The 16,640-nt window shown below is 50.5% G+C and overlaps 2 protein-coding genes across 5 annotated transcripts in view; one reads left to right on the forward strand and one right to left on the reverse strand.

Moving 5' to 3' along the window:
- Positions 1-16,640, reverse strand: part of SEPHS1 (selenophosphate synthetase 1) — a 305,207-nt gene that overhangs the window by 83,671 nt on the left and 204,896 nt on the right. The gene's annotated exons all lie outside the window — the stretch shown is intronic.
- LOC147751429 (PRKC apoptosis WT1 regulator protein-like) lies at positions 3,212-3,946 on the forward strand. Its single transcript, XM_086954213.1, has one exon. The coding sequence runs from the start codon at positions 3,212-3,214 to the stop codon at positions 3,944-3,946; it is 735 nt and encodes a 244-aa protein (XP_086810339.1).

Genomic DNA, 16,640 nt, shown 5'->3' on the forward strand with positions numbered 1-16,640 from the left:
CCAGCCCATGGGACGGAGTCTGCATTGGTGACAGTGCTAGATGACCTCCGGACGCGTGCCGACCAAGGTTGAGCTGCTTTTTTAGTACTGCTCGACATGTCGGCCGCGTTCGACACGGTCTGCCACACAATCCTGATTGATTGGAGATTGGAGGAAATAGGGGTGTCGGGACTGGCTCTTGATTGGCTGGTGTCTTATCTTGACAACAGACACCAAATGGTGGCCCTGCCTCCCTTTAAATCCAACACCAGAAGGGTAGGGCAGGGAGTGCCCCACGGATCGGCCACCAGTCCGATCCTGTTTAATCTCTACCTCAGTCCCCTGATCCAGCTGATAAAATCATTTGGCATAGCAGTCACCAATTATGCTGATGACATCCAACTTGTCTTCTCGTTCGAGGGCAAGGAGGCTGTGTCACAGGAGACTTTCCATCAGTGCATGTCCACCATGGCGGAATGGTTGAGCCTCAATTCTTTACAATTCAACGGTTCCAAAACGGAGGTACTACATTGTTCAATGGACCGTATCCCCAGGCCTCTGCCACTGAATTTTTGGCCTTCATCCTTTCAGAACACCAGCCTGCCGGCCGAATCAGTCCGTAACGTGGATGTTCGACCCCAGTCTGCAGTTAGATGGGTCGGTAAATAAAACAGTGGCCACCTGTATGACACTACTGCGGATGTTGAGGAAGATACTACCTATGCTTCCAGTACAAACCAGGCCAGAAGTAGGGAGGAGTATCATCTTAAGTAGGCTTGACTACTGTAACTCACTACTTCTGGGGGCACCTGAGACCCTGGTGGGAAAATTGCAACACATTCAAAACCTCGCCGCCAAATTGGCCCTCTCGCGCCGTCGCTCTGACTCTTCCACAAAAGCACTTTGGGATCTGCATTGGCTTCCAATCCCCCAGAGGATTGATTTTAAAGCCCTTTGCTTGGTACATAAGGCCCTTCACGGACAGGGTCCTTCTTCTCTGCAGGATCTGTTTTCCTGTAATGTACCGTCTAGATCTCTCTGCTTGGCCTCAGCTTGTATGGTGGTAGTTCCCAAGATTCTGAGGATCCAAATGGGAGGCCGATCATTTAGGTTCACCGCGGCGAAACTGTGGAACTCCTTACCAATCTGCTTACGCAGCACGGACGATTTGAAAACGTATCTGTTTCCAAAAACTCGGTAAGTCCTTTTCTGTAAGCCACGCAACTGCCTAAACACAGTGTTTGTATCATCCAAGTCGAAGCGCCAGGATGCCCGATGGGTGACAGTGATTGCACTATACAAAAATACCAATACATACATTGGTGATAGTTTTACCATCTTGTATGAGTTCATTGGCTCTGTTTAGGTCGAGGACCTAAAGGCTGTGCTTGCACAGTCTCCGGTCGGAGATTTAATGTTTTTGAGTACCGGGCTTGAACTTGCCTCTCTCCTCCATTGGCTGGCTTCCTAAACGGAGGCCAGCCACTGGAGGAGAGGGGCATCACTCCAATAAAGCCCCGTCTCTTTCGCATTCGGGGGCGTATTTTTGGCGTTCTTTCCACCTGTGACGTCATCCGTCACGCAGAAGCCAAAAACACGACCCCGAATGCGAAAAATTTCGGATGTTTGCGGCCGCAATTCTTTTTTTTGTGCCGTTTGCTAGTGGGCAGATCCAGGATGGAATACTAAAAACTGTATTGTCTAAAGGGCGCCGGGCTCAGGTTTAAGGCTTATGCGATTGTTTCCCTCTCTAAAAAGAATTCATGGGCGCATCGGACAAATGCGTGCTGCGCTGGATGCCACCCGTGGCCACCTCTCCGCCCCTTCAGGCATTTCCGCTGGGGGCCTGGCCTGGTCTTCAGCCCTTGCTCCTCTCATGGGGATCGGAAAAGTTTCGGAGCCCTGGAAGCCGCTTCTTCCGGGAGGTGGGAAGCTAAGGCGACTGGAGGCGGCTCCGAGGCCAGTAGGCGCAGCACACCTGAAGCCGCAGTTGCGAGGGGGAGGAAGCTCTCCTGGGTATCGCCAAGAGTCCCCCGCTCTGCAGCAGGTAACGCAGCTACCGCTAGTTTCATGGGTGTGCGGTGGGTGGTCCTCTCCCCCTCCCAGCCCGGGAGAAGGCACCGGCATGACAGTTGCTGCCTCCCTATGCACCTCTCTCGCGTGAGTGCTACCGACCGTCACACCTTTCGCTTCTTTCCCTCCGCCCCCATGACTGCTGTCACGCACAACTTCCAGAAGGGACTCAACTTCTCTAGCCTTTGATAAAACACGGGGTGGGAGGCAGCGTTATTGGCGCGTCGGTAAAGTGAGCACGGATAATCCTTCTCCATCCGCTTCAAATTCTTCAGCTTGCCGGGGGCTGGCGGGCAGGGGATGTCGTCTCCTGTGTCTTTTAGTGAATTTGTGCTGTAACGTTGAAGTTATGAATGTAATGCCCGGTCTCTGCCGGTTTTGGTTCTGGGGAAGGGAGAGAGAGTGGCGCTTCTGCCCCTCCTGGCACCGCTGCTGTTGACTAATCCTTTTGTTTTCATTCCCTTTTCTCTCTCCCTCTCAGGGTGTTTGCTCTGGAAGGAGTGCTGCCGCCGCTGCCCTCTGCCCGCGCCCCGCCTACAGCAGAGCTGATGAGACGCTGCCTGCTTCGCCCCCATCCTTGGCAGCCGCATCGCTGCTCACCAGACCATAGCGCTATCCGAAGATCGCTACACTGCCACGTCACCTTTACCACATATATCCTGCCCAGGACAATCTACCCTAGGAGTGTCCACAGAACCCAGCTACCCCTGATCCTTAACCCTTTGCTGAATAAATCCTCTCTACTTTAATGCTGAACTCTCAGACCTTGACTATCCTGGAACCCCCACTCATGCTGCGGCACCAATTCAAATTTTCCACCCTCAACATCACGCTGGAGAAGTAACCCCCCCCCACCACCATCTCAACCTAATATCTGCTCCTTTTAACTACAGCTGCCTTTACTCGTATCTCACCCCAAACACCACTACATCCCCTGACTTCTGAATCCCCCCCCACTACACTGGTACTGTTGCTGCACACCTAGCTGAAAGCACTGAGTGCCATATCACTGCCACGCTTCAATACTATTTAATAAATCTCACGCCACTTGCTACCTATATGACCAGTGCCAACAAATCCCTGAACTGACTCTACGCTGCTGCACCTCCACTCTCACCAGGCCACTCTTCTTAGGTCACCCCTGTCCCTTTGGAGCAGCATGGCAACTGGAGGCTACAGGGCCCCTCCAGCCACCTCCACCACTACTGACTTTCTTGAGGAATGGAAGGCCAAAAGGGAGAAGATGCGTGCCCGGCTCTATGGAGAGGTCCCAGGTAGTGTGCTCGCTGCCCCCTTAGGAGGCCCAGGAGGCTCAGAGAGTGCTGTTAAGCCCCCAGTGGTAGTTGTCAACAATGAGTTGAATAACAACAACAGCTGTAGTACCTTGGTGACCATGCCAGACCGAACTGGCGGAGCAAATTGCATCTCAGTAAACACCACTTCCTCCTTGGCAAACTCATCTTCATCTCCCTCCCTGAGGAAACCAGAGGAAGAGCAGCCTGTACCACTTGGAGCTGAATCTACTGCTGTCTGCCACGTCCCTGGAGGACGAGTCGCCCCTGAGCCAGCACTTAAGAAAGCATCGGAGAAGGTATTGTACGTAGCTCTAGAGCCCCAGGAAGATGCTTTGGAGGGGAATGGTGCTATAGAGGAGGCCAGCAAGGACACCCCAACCAAGGCCAAGGAGAAGGCAAAGAGCTCCGGCCCCAGAGCAAGGAAAGGGAAGGGACAAATTGAGAAGAGGAAGATGAGGGAGAAGAGGCGGTCCACAGGTGTTGTCAACATTCCTTCCTTAGAGGTAAGGCCTGGGCCTCAGTCTGGGCTCTCATCACTGTGCTTCAGTATTTTCCGTGATGTCTCCCTGTATAATCGTTCAAACCTCATTTTCATGTGATATATGTGGCCTTGGATGCAAAAAGCTGATTAATGACTTGGCGTGACATTATTTGCTTCAGGTCATACTGCAGAGCTAACTACTTATTGGTGTTGTGTTAGTATGTTGGAACAAGATGAACCTGTGCACAATCGAGGCTGATGTGGAACAATGCCCACCAAAAATATGCATCAACTGTAAGGTTGAGACCGAAATGTTAGACAGGTCAGGGTACCAGGAGAGTGGTTATCCTGAAGATTTCGGGTAATGAACTTCCCTTCAAATTGATGTGAGGTTACATATTTAATGTATAATGTATATATTTTTTTGGTGTGTGAGCACAAACAGATAGTGCACTCGGTTTAGTTCTGCAAAATTGTAAATCCTTCAGTTCACTTTACCTTACTGAGGCTTCTAAAGTTTACATAGAACCAGTTCACCACATAATTGTGTAATCGAAATGACAAACTTACCAGCTGGCCTTTAGATACCCGTTAAGAAAGCACATGGCAGGACCGAAAATAAACAGGCTACAACTGATGGGTGAACATAATGTATTTGGTCTAATGTGGTTCTGTGGTCCTATTTTAGTATTCCCACTTTGTACAAAAGTATAACCAAGGCACAGGAAGAGTACATTTTCCTCCCAGGAACACACAGTGCAGTCAAGAGGCAAAGCTGCAATTACAACAATGTAGTTTCGCTTGTTTCTAAGGAGAGGATTATGAAGGTTCCGCCATTACTATTGTCCAGTAGCGTAGCCAGTGTCTCATGGGCCCTGGTGCATGAAAGAAATTAGCCCACTGACAGCTGTTTTTAATTGTATTATACAGCAATGATAAGAGTTCAATGGCTACGGGCCTTTGAGTCCAAAGTCACTGCACCATCTGCACCAAAGGAATCTATGCCCTGCAAGGGCAGAAATCACACATTACGACTGGTAACTCCACCCTGGCACTGCTTCCTTCCCAGTTCCTGGTCTAGAATGAGGACTAACATGCATAGACCGGAATTCCAGCCAGTCTCTGCGTCTAGTCCAGATTCGGAGCCAATTTCTGCTTAGGAATTCCTCCTGTTTTGAGCATGAAAAATCAAGCAGTTTACATTGGAGCAAATGCATCCTTTGCACTGGTAAGCAGGCGAGGCTGCATCCCCCGGCATGCCTGTCCGCCGAAGTCAGTATCTGCCCCTAAATTGGAAGTGAGTCCAGTGGATTTCAATGTTTAAGCCTGAGCGGCCTGTTTCAAGCCTGTGGCTTGCAGGCCACACAAACGCCTACGGTGCTCAATGCACTGAGATGTCTTAAGTTACTTCAATGGAATGACGTGGGCTGGATCAGGTAAGGTAGCACACGATGCAGTGGATTTGCAAGTCAGTCCAAGCTTTCTACCATCACGTCAAATTAGAAACTGGATTGAACGTCATATCTCCTGCTGTGTTTGTTCACTTCACGTTTGTGTGCTCAGTAGAGTTGGTGTTCTCACTGTGGATGTAGCCTGCACAAGGAATTTCTGAATGAATGCGCTAAAGTGGATATAGCGATGAATGGGGTGGGTGTGTGCAAATAATGCACATGTGGTTTGCGCCTCCTAGGCCTGCATCAGGAGTTAGCTTGGTTTATCAGTCAGTAGTATTTACCCAGAACGGATGCAGTACCGCACATTGTGGTATTACACTGAGGCAACATTAACACCAGATTGTAAGTTTCAGAGGACAGAATGACAGAGAACGTGAGGCACTGGAGCTGGTACACCTGATTACCACAGATTTTCCCTCTTCCACCAACTTATTTTTTTTCAAAGTTCACTAGTACTGGCAAAAGAAATTAGCATGATAAAAACCTTGTTTGTCCCAATCCAGGTGCTCCCTGCCAGCTCAGTTTGAGACGAATTGACAAGTTTTTAGGCATTCACAACGATTGAGGAGTGTAATTGCTAACATTTTCCGCACCTAAATGGATCTGTGGTAGACTGTGCAGAAAGTGCTGTGTCTGTAGCATATCATGTAGGAGGAGCAAGAAAAGTGAAGGAAGGGGTGGTATGTGAAAGAAAAATGATAATAATTGAGAGAAAAAATGCAAACGCATAAACAAATGGGCCCTAGTCACAAAGCAAAATTTACATGAATTGATTGGTAAACAACGTTTATGACAAACTTTTTCCCGCATGGAATCACAATGCGGTCGTGATTCTGCATACCATTACTCCGTAAGTTGGAACAAAACATTATATTTCAGTTCCCCATCAAGTTTCATAGCCCCATTACGGGTATATCTGTTTGAGGGTGGCTCTGTGTGGGTGGGTGGCTTTGTGTGTGTGGTTCTGTGTGTGTGTAAATGCAATATGCATTTGCGAGCGATTAAGCTATTGGCATTGTAAATGACAATGCCATTTATTCATGATTTAAAAAAAAAAAAACGTCTTAAGCAATGCCAATAGCTCTACCTTTAATAATGCAGAGACCATTGCATTGTAAATGATCGTTTGATATTTGTCTGGGAGATGCTGCATTATGGATTACAGGTCATCATAATGTGCCCTGTCGTACCTTGCTAACAGTGCTTGAGAATTGGCGATGCGCCATATGTTTGCTGCCTGTGACGCCGTTCGTTTGCCGGAGGGGCATGTGTCATCCTGTGGAACGTTGGGGATGTCTGGGGTGCTATAATCATCCCAGGGGTCAGGGGAGTCAGGAGGATTAGGATTCCCTAGTGGTTCATTGTCCACACCTCCCCCTTCATCATCAGAGGTGTTATCTACATCATCATCATCTTCTACTGGAGTAGGGGGTGATGTAAGAGAGTGATGTGGTGGGGGAGGAGCTGGAGGAAGGAGGAGAAGGGATCCTTAATGGAGAGGATGCAATGTCTCTCTTTTTAGGAGGAGGAGCCAGTGTTGGCGCATCTAGTGGTCGTTTCTTGGAGCCGAGAGTCAAGTGACCAGTTTTGGGATCCTTCACAAGAGTTTTTTGTGTAGGATCTGGTCGAACTAGTTCTTCTGTAGAAGGTAGATCCTTCGGTGCCGAGGTCATTGGTTTAGTAGGTTTTTTCGGCACCGACTCGGTAGCGGTTCTAGGTTCTTTAGGCTTCGAACCGTGACCTTTTGCAGTCTCGTTGGCCGGTGGAACGCGTTTCCTCGGTTCGGAGGCCTTTTCGGTTCCGAAGCATGCGAGTTGGGCCCTTTGGTGGCAGTTTTTTTGGTTGGCTCCTAGTGTGTTCTCGCTGTCGAGGAACCGGTGCCAGTCTTTGGCGCAGAGTGCTTGGATGTCCAAGCAACGGTCTGCGTGGATGAGGAAGAGGTTAGCTTCTTTTTCGTTGCTGGTAGTGTGTGTGTTGGTATCGGGGGTAGGCTGACTCGAGCCAGAGTCGCCTGAAGGCTTTTTTACCGGGCCCGAAGGCGGGCAATGGGAAGCAGTCTCTCGGTGTGCACCTGGGCCCGAAGGTGAAGGTGTGACAGAAGCCTTTTTAGAGGGTGTCGAGGGAGGGTCGGGGTCGACGCGTGTACTTACGACCCGCTGTGCCGGAGTGATGTCCTCGACGTCTGAGTCCTCGGAGTGGCTGACTATGCCTTCTTAGACCTGCTCCTGTTCTGGCACGTCAACGCCCTCTTGGAAGTTGTCGTCGGGGATCGAAGATGACAAGCGAGCCAGCCATGGTCCTTCGAGCTAGTCGGTCCCGAATTGCCTTTTTGAAACAGAAGGAGGCGCAAGCTGAACACTCTCTGGCCTTGTGCTCTGGTGCGAGGCAGAGATCGCACACCTCGTGGAGACTGGTGTGGGGAAACTTCGAGCCACATTGAGGACACTTCTTGAATGGCGTCCTTTCCATGAGTCAGAAGATAAGGCCCAGGTAGACCCGAAGGCCTTCGTCAACGACCGGAATCGAAGACTTCAATTTTGTTGTGACTTGCGTCGATTGAGGAAGGCATTCGAGACAATACCGTCGAAACGGGTGGAGGATTGCGCGCCAAAAGTAGAATCGATCCCAGACCGGAGCGCAGGAAACACATCTGAGCCCGATGGCGGGAAAAAACAACCTAAGGATGGAGCAGATGTGCATGCGTAATGTAACCCAAAGGAGGAGTCACCTATCTTGTGACTTCCAAAGACTTTTCAGGACAAAAACAAGTGCAAACATCCAGGCCCAACACTAGATCGCAATCTATGCAACAGTGTGTAATTTGCAGCTCATATGCCTCGAACATACTTTTCCAAAAACAGATTACAGCATGTAGCGCCCGCGTAAACTCACGACACAGCACCAAGATAAATCGCATAAATGTGCAAGAGACTTCCTGTAGCTTAACCACTGCCTGGCAACAGGACTGATGCGCATGTCACATGACACAGCGTTTGCAGGAGCTCGTGGCACCAGATGGAGTTACTTACAATACACTTTTAATAATTGCAGACTAATAGCAAGTCTCTGGCGTACCCTGCATTCAGAGTAAACATCTTAACTTCGCCACCCGATATCCATTCAAAAGCGCCTCACAGGGTCTTTCGGCCACCCTGCTCCCGGTCCAGAGTGGGTCTGTTCCTCGTCAGAAGAAATGTGTCCTCAAATCATGAAGAACATGATGTGTATAATGAAGGGAAGCTCTTTTTTTGGAATACATCCAGATCAGGAGGAAGCCAGTTAGACCTGGCATCCTTGTTGTGGTATCCCCTGACTTTTTGCCTCTACCTCCTGTATTTTTTACACTGCTGGATTTCGTCTTTGCTGATTTAGATGCTTTGGGCACTTTGCCACTGCTGATCGGTGCTAAAGAGCAAGTGCTCCCTGGTTAAATTGTTATTGTGATTGAGTAACCATTATTGGCATATTTGTTTTACCAGAAGGTCCCTATTAAAGTGCACTGGGTGTGCCAGGGCTGGTAATTAAAATGCTACTAGTGGGCCTCCAGCACTGATCGTGCCACCCACCTGAGTAGCCCTGAAATGGTGTCTCAGGCCTGCCACTGCAGTGCCTATGCGCAGTCTGTGAACTGCCATGTTGTCCTAGCTAGTGTACAAACTTGCCAGGCCCAACCCTTCCCTTTTCGTACACATTGCACACCCATATGGTGGGCCCAATGTACCCCCCTGGGCAGGGTGCAGTGTATGTGAAAGGTAGGACATGTTTCAGGGTGGGTAACATGTCCTGATAGTGAAATACTGCCAATTTCGTTTTATTCAATATTGAAAGGCTATCTTGCCTATAGGTTAGAATGGGGAATACTGTGTATCATATTTACCTGCGTATCTTCCCATAGAGGCAAGATAGACATATGGAGTCTGGTATCCCTGAATTCAGAATTTTAGAATGCATCTTTTAGGAAAGATGGTTTTTAAATTCCATGTTAGTGTTAGAAAGTTGCTATTTTCCTGTTCAATCTTTGTGTGCCTCTGCGTGTTTGTGTATTGACTGTCTGGTTTGTGAGTGACACAGGCTGGCGGTGGCTGAGTCAGCACTAGGCTGATTAGACCTATCTGCACTTAGAGTGGTGGGAGGAGTTGCACCTGGGCCTGAATAGGACAGGACAACCCCAAGCCGCACGACTCGCCAGCTGTGAGTGCGTCTCTACCCCGGCGCCACAGGTTCGCCCCTGGCCTCGGTGCCCCCTCGCTGCTGCTTGTTTTTCTACTCCGCTGTTGCCCTAATTTTCGTGCTTTCTTCATGACTGTACTTTCTCTTTTTCTGGTAAAGTGATATTGTGCTTATTTGTTAGTATTGTACCCTCTGGTGTGCCCCCCCGCTCCCCGCCGCTGCTCCCTCTCGGCCCGCCCCCTTTTTCTCTTCTGTACCCCCGCCCCGCTCCCGCCTCCCAGCTGCTCCTCCCTCCCACTTCGCCTCATATAGAGCCCGCGTGCAAGCGCAGCGGTCATGCGCAGCGGGCGCGCAGATTGTGCGCCAAAGGAAAGCCCGTCCGCGCCTGGACCGCACCCAGCGCCATAACCCCTGGTCCGCGACGACGCCAGCGCACCCGAACTTACGACGCCGCCAGCCTCTACGCACTCAACGCCGGCCAGAACTCCGCCTGCTACCAAGCCACCCTGAAACGCACCCGCGGACCCTTCACCTGCCAAGCCTGCCAATTTACCTGCCTCCGAACCTGCACCGCACCCGCCAGGCCGAGCACCAGCAACAACCACCTCAAGTGCATCCTGCTCAACACCCGCTCCGTCCACAGGCACGCCGTCGAACTCTGGAACCTCCTAGACACAACATCACCAGACGTCGCCTTCCTCACAGAAACCTGGATGAACACCTCCTCAGCCCCAGACATCACCATAACCATCCCGGAGGGCTACAAGATCACCCAGAGGGACCGCGTCAACCAAACCAGAGGAGGCATCGCCATCGTCCACAGAAACACCATCGGCATCACGACCAACTCCGACAACACCCTCACCGCCGCAGAGCACCTTCACTTCCAGATCCACACTGACCCAAAGACCACCGTCAGAGGCACCTTCATCTACAGACCCCCGGGACCACGCACACAATTCAGAGAAGCCATCGCAGACTTCCTCAGTCCGCACGCCCTCACCTCCACAGACTACATCCTCCTAGGAGACCTTAACTTCCACCTGGAGAACAACAAGGACTGCAACACCGCCGCCCTGCTGGACAACCTCGCCAACCTCGGACTGAAGCAACTGGTGAACACCCCCACCCACTACGCCGGTCACACGCTTGACCCCGTCTTCTCCAGCAAACACGTCTCCTTCAGCCACTCCACCGAACTACACTGGACAGATCACAGCTGCGTCCACTTCAACTTCAGGAGAACCACGACCCACCACCACCCGCGACAGGTCCCCCGCAGAAGCTGGAGCAAGATCACCGCCGACCAGCTCACCACCACCCTCAGCCAGAACCCACCCACCAACACGACAGACCCCAACGAAGCAGCCTGCAACCTCACACAGTGGCTCACCAACTGCGCCGACGAACTCGCACCACTGAAGAATCCTCCCAGCCGACCCGGCAGCAGGAAAGCCTCATGGTTTACCACCGACCTCAAACTCCCAAAAAACCTGACGCACCCTCGAGAAAGCCTGGCGCCACGACCAGACAACAGAAAACTTGACAGCCCTCAAGAACTCCACCCGAAAAACAACACCAGCTGATCCGCACCACCAAGAAGACAACATTCAAAGAACGACTGGACAACAACACCCGCAACAGTAAGGAACTCTTCAGCATCGTTAGAGAGCTCTCCAACCCCAGCGCCTGCAACAACGACATCACACCCTCGCAAGACCTCTGCGACTCACTCGCCTCGTTCTTTCACCGCAAGATCGCCGACATACACAACAGCTTCGGCGCACTGACCACGCACCCAAGCACCGAACCGGAGCCCCCCACTACCACCCTCTGCACCTGGACCCCAGTCAGCATGGAAGACACCACCCGCCTGATGAACACCATCCACTCCGGCTCACCTACCGACCCTTGCCCACACCACATCTTCAACAAAGCCGGCTCCATCATCGCAGCCCAACTCCGATACATCATTAACAGCTCCTTCGCATCCGCCACCTTCCCCGAGAGTTGGAAACATGCCGAGCTGAGCGCCCTCCTGAAGAAACCCACCGCGGACCCCACGGACCTTAAGAACTTTCGCCTCATCTCGCTCCTCCCCTTTCCATACAAAGTCATCGAGAAGACCGTCAACAGACAACTCTCCGCCTTCCTCGAGACCAACGGATCCCTCGACCCCTCAGAGTCCGGTTTCCGAGCAAACCACAGCACCGAGACTGCCCTCATCGCAGCCACCGACGACATCAGGTCCCTGCTCGACAACGGGGAAACTGCTGCCCTCTCCTCCTGGACCTCTCAGCAGCCTTCGACACCGGATGCCACCGCAGCCTGATACAACGCCTCAGCAACACTGGAATCCAAGGAGCGGCACTGGAGAGGTTCATCTCGTTCCTCGCCGGAAGAACCCAGAGAGTCCACCTTCCCCCGTTCCGATCCGCGGCCACCGAAGTCATCTGTGGCGTTCACTAAGGATCCTCACTCAGCCCCACCCTCTTTAACGTCTACATGAGCCCTCTTGCGGCCATCGCTCACCAGCACAACCTCAACATCATCTCCTACGCCGACGACACCCAGCTGATCCTCTCCCTCACCAACGACCCCGCCACCGCCAAAGACAACCTCCAGGAAGGAATGAAAGACGTCGCAGTATGGATGAAGATCAGCCGTCTGAAACTGAGCTCAGACAAGACAGAAGTCATCATCCTCGGACCATCTCCCTCTGCCTGGGACGTCTCCTGGTGGCCCCCTGCCCTGGGCACCGCACCCAATCCAACGGACCACGCACGCACGCAACTTGGGCTTCATCCTGATCTCCTCCCTCATGATGACCAAGTAAGTGAACGCTGTCTCGTCATCCTGCTTCAACGCCCTGCGCATGCTCCGAAAGATGTTCCAATAGATCCCCACCGGAACCAGGAAGACGGTCACCCAGGCCCTCGTCACCAGCCGTCTGGACTACGGGAACACCCTCTAAGCTGGAACTACAGCCAAACTCCAGAAAGACTCCAGGGCATCCAGAACGTCTCAGCACGACTCATCCTGGACATCCCTCACCACAGCCACATCTCCACCCACCTGAAAGACCTACACTGGCTCCCCGTCAACAAGAGGTTCACGTTCAGACTCCTCACCCACGCACACAAGGCTCTCCATGACACGGGCCCGAAGTACCTCAACAGCCGCCTCACATTTTACACACCCACCCGCCAGCTCCGATCCGCCAGCCTCGCCCTCGCCACCGTCCCACGATTTCAGAAATCCACTGTCGGAGGAAGATCCTTCTACCTGGCAGCCAAGACATGGAACTCCCTCCCCACCCACCTACGGCTGACCCTGGACCATCTCTCCTTCAGGAAACAACTCAAGACCTGGCTGTTCGAGCTGTAGCAACCCCCTCCCCTCAGCCCCTTGAGACCCGTACGGGTGAGTAGCGCGCTATACAAATTTATTGATTGATTGAATAGGACTGTGCCTGTTTTCCACAATGCTACAAGGTTGGGTACAAAGCAAATGGTCGACACCGGTGGGTTTGAAAGAAATGATGCTTTATCAAACATTCTTTCTTTTTTTCTGTTTTCTGAGTTATACAATGCCAGCCGACACGTGTTTCGTCAACAGGTGAAACCTGTGACTCATCAGGGCTGTAGGAATTTACAATGAGTATTAGAATCATACTGACAGCAAACATAAAACAAACAATAAAAAATATAAACATCAAATACAGTGACAATGTCAAACATAACGGATCGCACTGCATATAATGAACACAAATGAAACGTAAGGAAGAAAGGAGAATAACAGGAGCCAAAGGCATAATCCCACAAAAGAAAGAAAAATATTTTTAAGAAAAAAATGTTTTGGTCTTAGGTTAAGGCACACTACACTGTACATATGGTGGTCCAAAAGCCGAGCGTAATCGTGGTGTCTCGATGGTGCGATAAGGGGGGGCTTTGATCCATGCGTAGGAGGGGAGAGAGTACATAGTGAAAAGGATGAGGGGTGCGTGTGGCATACCGGAACGGGGAGGGGATGGGTACAACCAACCTCCAGAGGTATCGCTGTGTAGCGTACTGAATGGCCAAAATAAGGTGTGACACATGGATCCCAATGTAAGGAAAAAGACAAAAAAGGGGGCATGTGTTATGCCAGCCATGGGCGAGTGAGGACAGAAAGACTCGAGAAACTGAAAATGACGTCAACATTATGTACGTGTGGTGCACAGTACATTTCCTGGTACTGTATTAAGAGGCACCTAATAGGTGCTGCAAGACGAAAAAGCACAGGGTGCTAGTCAAAAAACCATGTAACTACCTCCTGGATGGGAGAAAGGTAGGCGGGGGGGGGGGGGGGGGGTTTAGGGCGGAGGCTGGTGAAGGTTCGTACTAAATGTATTGAGGCATGAAGGGGTGGATGTGACCTTACTGCTCAGCCAGATGTGGCGATACAAGATGTATGCATACACAAGAGTCAATGCCTGTAGATATAAATACATATAAACATCAAAATGACAGCATAATGTACAGATGAGAAGAGAAACAGTGGTGTATGATGCAACAAATGATGTTTTACATAACAGACTTATAATGCACTGCAAATCGAAAAAGGAACGTAGCCTGGAGACCAAAGGAAGGAAAACTTGTGATGTTTGCACATAAAAGTAAAAAAAGTACATGATATTCAATAGGCTAAACCAACACAACAAATTCGACTGAAAAGTCCATGTAGCTCACTACAATGAGTATGAAACAAAGAATGTGCTGCACAAGGCAACCTGGGCAGGTAGAGGGAACCACAATGGAAAAAATGCTGAAAACATATATTGCCATAGATCGGAGAGTACAAAATTAAAGAAAGACTAAAACACGATCCTGCAGGTGCGGGTGATCTAAGTGGCACAAGGTACATAAGCAGGCGGAGTGAGCCTGGAAAAATATTATAACATGCAGACTTAAATGCAAGGGCCTGATCAGAGAGGCGAGGGGGCCTGGCTAGTACCTGTAATGGCGGGCTGTGGATCTGGAGGAGGAGAAATACAAAAAGGCGGGAGCCAGAGTCAAAGTCAGGCAGTGTACGGGGTGCTGGAGAGAGAAGGGAAAGCGGCATGGCCTCACCTGAAAACCTGGTGATACTTCCAACCCGGTCCACGGGGGTTCTGAAGGCCAACGGGGCGGTCGAGTACAAGGAAAAAGTAGACACAGACGGGTGCGTCCGTGCCGGGGGGAACTGAATGGGTAGAAATTGAACGGAGGTCGGAGCCTAGTAAATGGGGTATGGCTATGGAGGCACGGGAAGAGGAGGTGTACCTGCGAAAGTAGATACCTGGATAATGGGTCGGGAGTGTGCTGGTGCTTGTCTCAGCTGTCTCGGCCTGTGTTTGAAAGAGGAGACCGGCGTGCAGGCTTCAATGGCAGAAGTACTGTCCCGGGGGAGAGGCAAATGAAGGAAATGACAACACTAAGGAAACAGTGAAAGAGCTAGAGTGCTGAATGGTGTGATTACTAATGCACCGGAAGGGGGCGTAATGGCTAGTGGAGTGAAAAAGGCCAGCGGGGGCCGTGGTGCATTAAAGAAAACAGGATCGAATTTGTACATGGTGGTCAATAAAAGCTACACATCTCCTTCAAACGTGGCGTAAGTTAGAAAATGACAATGTCCGTGATACATTGAAACGGGTAAATAATGTACAGATATAAGCGCTACATATATCATTAGGCACATCAATATTATCCAGGTGCAGTTCCTCTCATAGATATCGTATCATGATGTGGAAAATTGGTTTAAAATGGATATGGGCACAACCATGATATGGGGCATGGAGACGTACTGTCCGACATAGCGCAGCATATTATAGATGCACATGTGGTGCCAAGTAAGGGAAATAGCAGTTTACCATGGTATAAACAAACACAAACTATGGCTATGCTGCAGCGGGTGCCCCAATGGGGGGGTTAATGGTACCCGGCATCCCACCATTGGTGGAAACAAAATCCTCCAGGGTGCAGGGTGGATATCGTGACTGGAAGCTGGGGTGACAGCAATCTGTTTTTGATCACAGAATGTGAGGAGGGATCGTACTCTACAGTCCAAGGGTATTGTTCAAGTGCAAACATGCATTACTGAAAAAACATATTTTTGAGAAATGGAACACAAACAAAATCATAGATCAGCTCGGCAGAGGAGACAGTAGGTGTACGAGACGAATTGGGTGGAGTCTTCAAAGAAATGGAGACAAAATCATATGACACTAAATATGCCAAAAAATAGTCTAGGGATGGCTCACAGATCCAAGAAAAATTGGTGTTCGTGGTCGATGTTCTGCCTGTGTTTGATGGTATGAAGGCGCATGATCCAGGTGGCTTTGAGGCGCCTAAGTTGGAGTTCTCGGTTACCGCCCCTCACACTAGATTGGCGACGTCTATTCTGTAGAATTCAAATCTCTTATGGGTGCCTTGGCTGGGACAAGCGGCCATGTGGAGAGCCATAGGATAACTTGGATCTTGTTGATGCATAGCTCTTGCGTGTTGGCTTATGCGATCTTTACGATGTCTGATGGTGCTGCCAACGTATTGGCTGTGGCACGTGCATTCAAGTACGTACACGTCGTATTTGGAGTTGCTGTTAATGTTGACATTAATTTCTAACTTGCGGTTGTGATGGTTAAGGAATGTCTTGGTGTCGCTTCTTGCCCATTTACAGACACCACAGCACCCACATTTTTGGAACCCCTACGTGTGTGGTGTTAGCCATGTGCTGGCATTTACGGGGGCGGAACGGTGGGACTGAGTCTGGTCCGTAAAGTTTTTCCCCGTCTGTACGTGATCAGGGTTCTCGGGCTGATGTTGGGACCCAGGGTTCTGTCTGCTAGTAGCACATTCCAATGTCTGTTGATACTTTTCCTGATGATAGGACTAAGTTCGTTGTAGTCCACAATAAGTCTGGTTTGCTGGTTGTCTGCAGGGGGTTTCTGTTTAGGTTGTAAAGTGCCACTGCGTTCAAGGGTATTGATGCGTTTCACTGCTCTATTGACGGTTTTGGTGCTGTACCCTATTTTCTGAAACCTGTGTTTCATGTCTGTGACACATTTGTTGAACTCTAAGTTGTCGCTGCAGTTCCTGCGGGCTCTGACTAATTCCCCATAGGGGATGGTGTCCACTTGGTGTCTAGGATGGGAACGGTCAGCCCGTAGTA

Source organism: Lissotriton vulgaris, chromosome 1_1, assembly GCF_964263255.1.
Source record: "Lissotriton vulgaris chromosome 1_1, aLisVul1.2, whole genome shotgun sequence".
Classification (NCBI taxonomy): domain Eukaryota; kingdom Metazoa; phylum Chordata; class Amphibia; order Caudata; family Salamandridae; genus Lissotriton; species Lissotriton vulgaris.